This window comes from Hydractinia symbiolongicarpus, chromosome 13 (genome assembly GCF_029227915.1).
Source record: "Hydractinia symbiolongicarpus strain clone_291-10 chromosome 13, HSymV2.1, whole genome shotgun sequence".
Taxonomy (NCBI): Eukaryota; Metazoa; Cnidaria; class Hydrozoa; order Anthoathecata; family Hydractiniidae; genus Hydractinia; species Hydractinia symbiolongicarpus.
Genome location: NC_079887.1, coordinates 6,663,796 through 6,672,832, shown reverse-complemented (window position 1 = coordinate 6,672,832; position 9,037 = coordinate 6,663,796). Strand labels below are relative to the sequence as shown.

Genomic DNA, 9,037 nt, shown 5'->3' with positions numbered 1-9,037 from the left:
CCGAACTTTAAGAAAGAAAGAAATATTTCAATAAATCTGATGTTTCTATCTTAGATTCGTGACAAAGTGAATTATTTTAACTGCTGATTGGTTGATATCGATTCTGTAATGACATACTACACTAATACAGAGCCAAAGATAACTTCGATCATGACCCGCCAATGACAGCTGCAGCCTAAAATAAACTTGCTTGTTCATGACATGATAATATCTATATTATTCAATGACAATTCTATGACTAATGATCCTTGACCAAGGCAATTCCGAGCGTTTGTTTATAAGTGTAATGTCTTAAACGTCATTTTTGTCCACTACGGGGAAAAAGTTTATGACACGTTCTATACAGTACGGGACTAAATCCTGAGATACTTTTTTAAGGTAGATTTATTATCAACAAAAAGTGGCCTGTCGCTCACTGTATGAGTCAATTAAAGTTCAGGAGTCGCCATTTTCCGCAGTGTTTCCGCGGAAGGTGTTAGAGCTGCAGGGCTTTTGGTTGGTTTTAAAAGTCACAAAGAATTACGGATATTACGTCAAAGGAAAAGATTAGAATATAAAAGTCTTTTAATAATTGGTGACCTTAGGTCATAGTCACATGCCTGTGGGAAAGAAAAAACGCGGTTAATAAAGTTCTATTAGAGATGTTAAACAAGTGTCAAAATATTAGATATAAAAAACAAGGAAGATCAACACTATGCAGTGACTAAGGAGTAATTCTGAATTTCACCTTTAATTAATGTATTACGTCGTAATATTTTCATTGTTTAATACACTTTTGATACGCAAGCATACTGTATTTGAGCTTTTCTTTCAATTATGTTTACAAAAGATCTGCCTTTAGGATACATCACGGAGTTGCAAATTTCTCAACCTGTAAATTTATCTATATAATTCTTTTAGCAGAAATTAACATTGTTAATAATTGTTGTCTATTATTTGCCGCGATTCAAATCAAATCTACAGAGTGTCATGATGGAAAAAGAAGAAAAACTTATTCAAAAAGTTTCAAATCTTGATGTATGTATGCTTATTAACATTACGTGAAATTTGTTTTGTCTCTCAAATTTTACAAATAAAACCTTTCACATTTTTTTCTAACTTGATAAGATTATATGTCAACTCCGTCCCTAGGGCTCCTCTACGCTTATGAAATCCTTGGACCGGCTAATGAAAATCACTTTTTTTTGCGTATTTTTCAACTCGACAAATGAAATAATTTACATTTTTACTTTAACTTTAAAATTAAGAAGCCTGTCTAGACGGTGAACTCATCAAACTTTTGGTTGCCATATCTTCTTAGGCGTTATAAAAACATCCGTTTCGTTTCAGTTAAGTCCTACAATACATATACAGCCAAAATTCTATTGATAAACATGTTCTTTTACTTTCAAATAATTCTTACTTACTTAAGAAAATAATTAAAATATGAATTTAAACTTTGTATAGTATCTTTTTAGACCGATTTGATGAAATAAAGCATGAAAAAAATTAACCTATAATCATAGTGTTTAACTTACTGAATTTTCAGAGACCGACGTCTATAAACTTTTATCTTAGACCGAATGCTTCATCCATGCCAAAGTAACTAGACTTAAATTACGCAAGTGAAATAGAGAAACTACGTCCCTAAAGGTTTATTCAGTCATTAACGTAATTTGCTTATAAAGCTTTCGATTTTATAGCTTAATTTTCTAGATAAACTGTTTGTTAATCATCAATTTCGAATGAGTGTTTTTGAAGGCTTTGAGAGAAAAAGTTTCAAAAAAGAGAAAAAGCAATCACGTAAAATGTTTCACAATCTCATTTATTAAAGTAGCTACATGGAGCACAAAAAACCCCATTTTTGTTGTTTTAGATAATTGTGAATTGAACTCTTCTTTTTGACATTCGATGTTAAAACATTGTGAGGGAGTACCATATGCTATATTATAGCTAGCTATAATGAAAGAACTAATTTTAGTAGACCTTACACCTTGCATGATGTTGTTTTTTTTAAGTAAATTTTTTAGAGCAGAAAATTTATACGATATATCGGTAAAACTGAATACGTAGAATTTGTTTCTTAAAGAGAAATCTAATTAGAAATAGAAACAATGATAGTTGTAATAGGCTAGATTTAGCTTCCATAACTTTCATATGAAATTTTGGATGACATCATAATTATTATAATTTATGAAATTTGGGAAAGGTGTATTAGCTTCCATAACTTTCATAATTATATAAAGTTGATAATTTTGGTAGCACCTTCTTCGGAAATTTCTTCCCGTCCTTCCTGCCTTTTTTTCTCTCCCTATTTCAGTACCTTGTTTCATAATGATATGAACTCCTTCCAACGCGCTGTTTTTGTTTTTGAATCGCGCATTTAATCAAATTCCCTATATCGTAAGCCAGAAGTGGCCAATATAATAATTTAATTCAAAGCATAATTAACAAGCTGAATGACATCATTTGTTCATCAAATGCATCTTTTGACTGATGGTTATACAATAGAAAACATATTATTCTTAAAACAAATATTTATCAGTCTTTTAAATTTTCGCATTTATTTTGTTTAACATTTAATACGGAAATGCCGTATTTCAATCGTTCTTCCGAATTTAAAAAACTGAAACTCTGTAATGCAACAACCAAATTTGACATGCAATAATATCCCTTTATTATTTCTTAAAGTTCTGTTTCTGTTCTGTTGCTTTTCATATATTCTGGTCTGCAAAGTACCAAACGTAACTCAGTTGGGCTGAATACCGCTTGAATTCATAAATGCTATGTATGTTTATTTATATCTATGTATAATGTATATTTTTCTAATTCAAGGTATTTTGTTTCTAGATAAGTGAAAAACCTCTCTTGGTTGACCTACCAGAATTCATCTGTAGCTTGATTGCATCTTATTTGAATCTGAACGATTTTCGAAATTATCGTTTAACATGTTCGTTTTTGTGCCAATCAACATACTCTCGCATTGCAATGATCAACATGAATATAAATTTTGACTTCCTAACTGTTTCTGAAAAAGAATTATTTCGCTTTACGGCCTTCATGGAAAAAATGCATAATGGGAAAACATTTAATAAAGTAAAGATATATGGTAGTTGTTATGCACCACACTTTGAAGCCTCAGATAAACTCTGCACTGCATTAACTGCAGTAAAGGATACTTTGGAATTAGAAACATATTGTGACAATCTAAATTTTATTGGAAAATTTTGTCCATCAATTGAAAAGCTACGATTACATAGAATATGGCTTCTAGAACCGCATAAAATTACAGATCAAACATTTAGCAACTTTCCAGCCTTGAATGAAATATATCTTACGGGTAGGACTTTTCCTCTTGAAGTTCTTACTTGGATTTTGGATGGCACTCCTATGTTGACATCATTTACATTGGAAGACATAACCTTCCTGTGTTATATTCCTACTTACCTACCTCCACGGCCTCCCCCAGAAAAATGTTGCAGTTCTCCTATACTCCAACAACGTATTATCGAACAACCAAATGTTATCGAACAACCAAATGTTATTGAACAACCACGTTTTGTTCCACCAAAAATGCTATATCCTGATGTGCAGAAAAGCATGAGTAGTGTTACCAATATTCGCCATTGGTCATGGCAAAATGTTGTGTTTGAAAAATATTTAGAGCTATATTTACCTGAATCTGTTTCATCATTTGTATGTAATTTACAAAATGAATTTGTAAAATGGAAACCAGAAAACATCCAAAAATTTAGTTACAAAGCACGGAAGCCGAGTGAAAACGACATCGGAAATCGCGTCCGAAATATTATTTACGAATTGCCTTGTGGAATCAAAACCACGTGGATTCCGGAAACTTATGTAAACTTAACACATTTAACGTTGTATGATGTTCATTTTGTAGAATCGAATTTTCCACTTTGTAAACACCTGGAGTACTTAAAATTATCGGGAACGAAAAACACGCACGCTTATCTAGAAGCTTTGTCACTGCACCCAGCCGATGAGCTAAAGACGTTAACTTTAATGCATCTAACAGAACATGTTGCCTATAAAAAATTTGTTCGCACTCTAAATAACTTTGATTCGTTGGAGTATGTCAAAGTGGAAGAGTCTTTTATCAATATTCAATATGTTGTCGATGAGCTGTCGGCTATGAATTCTTGTTCTATAAGACATTTAGTTGTTTTTAAAGATCAAGGGACAGATAAAGTTTTCCATTTCAAAAATAACAAGAAGCCGAAGAATTCCGCCATTATTGAAGATCAAGCGAAAGAGAAAAATACCACCATCAGAATAGACAAGTATGTGATGTAGTGGAGACTTCTCATGGAACGAAAACGCGATGTATGTAACCTGCAACCAAAATGGAATTTTAATTATACAAAAAGAAAACAAAAACGTAAACCCAGGGTTTCAATTAGATACGATAAAAAGTAAATAAATTTCATTTGCAGTGGTCCTTAAGGTTTTGTAAACTTTTATTTCAAAGAGATTTTGAGCTTAAATGCGTCATGATCCTGAAAATAGACAGTTATAACGAGATATACACATGATCAATAAGTGCGTATGTAGAACTTTTATCTGTAATTTTTAACTAGTTATATGTAATTTTTTTATTTTAGAAAAAAAAGAGCTATCTCAATTTTTGTTGCTGATTTGGATAACCTTTTGATTGTTGCTGACATACCCTATCTTATAGTTGTAAAATTACTTTTCTTAGCTATCAATCTAGCTACACAAAAATTTTAAGTACGTACACTTATTTTTATATCAATTAGCGTGTGTTTATATTACTATTGCTTATGCAAGTGCAGGGGTAACAGTCTGGCTAACATAGGTTTTTAATTATGAACTTTATCCTCATTCTTCCTAATCTGAAAAAGAACATATAACCTTACGGTTGCAACGAAAAATATATATATAACAAAAGATCTTTTAATGAATGACCTAAAGTCACACTTCTACGGAAAAGGAAGACTCTGTTATTAAAATATGTTACAAGAAATTTGCAGTGTGGTCAAGATTATTACATTACTAGAAGACAGTAAGTAATTCTCAAATTTTATCTTGTTTTCTTGTTGTTAAGATTTAAAAAATTATTTTCTTATTTTTCCCGCTCGTTATTAATTATATTTCAACAGTACTTAATAGACAATGCAAAACTTCGGAGGGAGCAATTGTGCCGCCAATAATTTTTCCCCTCTGCATTAATGATTCTATTATGCATAATTTGCATTGTTTTTTAAGTCATTTAAACTGTTGAAGTAGCAGCTACGACGTTTAGTTGCTGTTTTCTACTGTTTATTAGTAAATCCAAGAAAAAATGTAACAGAAACCGAACTTTAAGAAAGAAAGAAATATTTCAAAAAATCTGATGTTTCTATCTTATATCCGTGATGAAGTGAATTACTTTAACTGCTGATTGGTTGATATCGATTCTGTAATGACATACTACACTTATACAGAGCCAAAGATAACTTCGATCATGACCCGCCAATGACAGCTGCAGTTGTCGAAATGTAGCCTAAAATAAATTTGCTTGTTCATGACATGATAATATCTATATTATTCAATGACAATTCTATGACTAATGATCCTTGACCAAGGCAACTCCGAGCGTTTGTTTATACGTGTAATAACGTAAACGTCATTCTTGCACGCTAAGGGTAAAAAGGTTTATCACACGTTCCTTACAGTACGGGACTAAATCCTCAGATACTTTTTTAAGGTAGATTTATTATCAGCTGAAAAGTGAACTGTCGCTCACTGTATGAGTCAATTAAAGTTCAGGAGTCGCCATTTTTCACAGTGTTACAGCGGAAAGTATTCAAGCCGGAGACCCTCTTGTTGGTTTTAAAAGTGACAAAGAATTACGGATATTACGTCAAAGGAAAAGATTAGAATAAAAGGTCTTTTAATGATTGGTGACCTTAGGTCACAGTCACATGTCTGTGGGAAAGGAAAAACTTGGTTAATAAAGTTCTATTAGAGATGTTAAATAAGTGTCAAAATATTAGATATAAGAAACAAGTAAGATCAACATTATGCAGTGACTATAAGGTAAGGAGTATTTCTGAATTCACATTTAATTAATGTTCGCATTACGCGGTGATATTTTCATTGGTCGAACAGTAAATTTATCTATATACTTCATCTAGCAGAAAATTAACATTGTTAATAATTGTCGTCTATTATAGTTATTGCCGCGATTCGAATCAAATCTACAGAGTGTTATGATGAAGAAAGCAGAAAACTTCATTCAAAAAGTTTCAAATCTTGATGTATGTATGCTTATTAACATTTTGTAAACTTTGTTTTATTTCTGAACTTTTTACAAATTATATGTTTGATTTTTTCTCTAACCCTGATAAGGTTATGTGTTAAACTCATCCCTAGGGTTCCCCTACGGAACGGCGTTGAAGTAGCCTGGTCCCGGCTAATAAAAATCACCCTTTTTGCGCGATTTTTAATCAGAAAAATTAAATAATTAGCATTATTACTTCAACTTTAAAATTAAGATGCTTGCCTAGGCGTTAAACGTATCAAATTTCTGGTTGCCATTTCTCTTTAGGCGTTATAAAAACAACCGTTTCGTTAAAGTTAAGTCTTACAATATATATATGAAAGAATTGTTAACATTATTTGTATAAACTGATGTGATCGTGGCCGAAAGTTTATCAAAAAACATAGACATAGTTACGATATATCATCAAGTCTCTGGCCAGTATTTTATTTTAATTCAGGTCGAAAACCTCATGACGTAAATTAATAAGTAGTTATGTCAATCAGAAATGTTAAATCAATAAGTGCAACGCATAATTAACAAGTTCAATGCCATCCTTTGTTCATGAATAATGACGTTTGACTTTTGATCCGATGGTTGTACAGTACAACACATACTATTTTCAAAACGACTTTTTATCATTCTTTAAATTTTTTTGTTCGGAAATGCTCTATTTTAAATTGAGTTTTTTCTTCAGAATTTAAAAAACTGAAACTCTGTAATGCAACAGATAAATTTTGACATGCAATGAAATTCCTTTATTTTTTCTTAAAGTTCTGTTTAGCGGTAAATGTAATTTTGTGCTTAATATCGTCATCTTAAAATTTTTACTTGTAGTAGAGTAATACATGAAGTTGCTTTTCATATATTCTGGTCTGCAAAGTAGCACACGCAACTTATTTGGGCTGAATACTCCTTGAATTCATAAACACCATGTATGTTCAACTATGTGTATGTATAATGTATATTGTACTAGTTTAAGGTTTTTTGTTTCTAGATGAGTGAAAAACCTCTCTTGATAGACCTACCAGAGTGCATCTGTAGCTTGATTGCATCTTATTTGAATCTGAACGACTTTCGAAATTATCGTTTAACATGTTCGTCTTTGTGCCAATCAACATACTCTAGCATTGCAATGACTAACATGAATTTAAATTTTGACTTCCTAACTGAAAAAGAATTGTCTCGCTTTACGGCCTTCATGAAAAAAATGGATAATGGGAAGACATTTGATACAGTAAAAATATTTGGTAGTTTTTACTTACCAACCTATGAAGCCTCAGATAAACTCTGCACTGCATTAACTGCAGTAAAGGATACTTTGGAATTAGCAACGTATTGTGACAATCTAGACTTTATTGGAAAATTCTGTCCATCAATTCAGAGGCTACGATTACATAGAGTATGGCATAGAGAGCTGCATAAAATTACAAATGAAACATTTCGCAACTTTCCAGCCTTGAATGAAATATATCTTTCGGGTTGGAGATTTCCTCTTGAAGTTCTTACTTGGATTTTGGATGGTACTCCTATGTTGACATCATTTATATTGGAAGATGTAACCTTTAAAGTTACTACTCCTAGTGTTCCTCGTTATTGGCGCAAAAAAAAGCGTATGCCTTTGCGGCAAAAAAGAAGATCTTGTCCTATTCCAGATGAACTCAGTATTATGGAACAAGCACATATTATCGAACGACCACGTATTATCGTACAACCACGTATTATCGAGCAACCACGTATTATCGAACAACCACCTATTATCGAACAACCACCTATTATCGAACAACCACCTATTATCGAACAACCACGTATTGTCGAACCAGTTGTTCCACCAATAATACTAAATCCTGATGTGCAGAAAAGTATGAGTAGTGTTACCAGTATCCGTCATTGGTCATGGAAAAATGTTATGTTCGAAAATTATTTAGAGCTATATTTGCCTGAATCTGTTTCATCGTTGGTATGCAATTTAGAAAATGAATTTATAAAATGGAAGCCGGAAAACATCAAGACATTCAGCTATAAGGCATGGAAGCCGAGTAAAACTAACGTTGATGCACACGTTCGTAATATTATTAGCAAAGTGCCTTGTGGAATTAAGACTACATGGATTCCGGAAACTTATGTAAACTTAACACATTTGACCTTGTATGATGTTCATTTTGTAGAATCGAATTTTCCACTTTGTAAACACTTGGAATACTTGAAATTATCCGGAACGAAAAACACGTACGCTTATCTGGAAGCGTTGTCGCTATACCCGGCCGATGAGCTAAAGACGTTAATAATAATGCATCCAACAGAGTATGTTGCCTATCAAAAATTTGTTCGCACTCTGAATAACTTTGATTCGTTGGAGTATGTACAAGTGGAAGAATCCTTTATCAATATTCAATATGTTGTCGATAAGCTGTTGGCTATGAATTCTTGTTCTATAAAACATTTAGTTATTTTCAAAGATGAAAGGAAAGAGAAGGTTTTCCATTTCAAAAATAACAAGGATTCCGCCATTAACATAGATAAATATGTGATGTAGTGGAAGACTCCCCATGGAAAAAAAACGCCTAACCTGCAACCAAGATAGAAGTTTAAATATACAGAAAGAAAAGAATGAAGTAATCCCAGAGTTTCAGTTGATACGATGAAATAGACAGTTATAACGAGATATACACACAATCAATAAGTGTGTATGTAAAACTTTTATCTGTAATTTTGAACTAGTTTTATGTAATTTTTTTTATTTTGGCAAAAATAAATATTGAGAAGTTACAA

At 32.1% G+C, this 9,037-nt stretch overlaps 2 protein-coding genes across 2 annotated transcripts; both read left to right on the top strand.

Annotated features, from left to right (window-relative positions):
• Positions 1–4,637, top strand: LOC130623988 (uncharacterized). Its single transcript, XM_057439548.1, has 2 exons — positions 1–1,017; positions 2,830–4,637. The coding sequence occupies exons 1-2, from the start codon at positions 970–972 to the stop codon at positions 4,294–4,296; spliced, it is 1,515 nt and encodes a 504-aa protein (XP_057295531.1). The 5' UTR covers positions 1–969; the 3' UTR covers positions 4,297–4,637.
• Positions 4,638–5,022: 385 nt separating this feature from the next.
• On the top strand, positions 5,023–9,037 carry LOC130623987 (uncharacterized). Its single transcript, XM_057439547.1, has 3 exons — positions 5,023–6,042; positions 6,180–6,263; positions 7,263–9,037. Exons 1-3 carry the CDS (start codon positions 5,974–5,976, stop codon positions 8,799–8,801), a joined length of 1,692 nt encoding a protein of 563 aa, XP_057295530.1. The 5' UTR covers positions 5,023–5,973; the 3' UTR covers positions 8,802–9,037.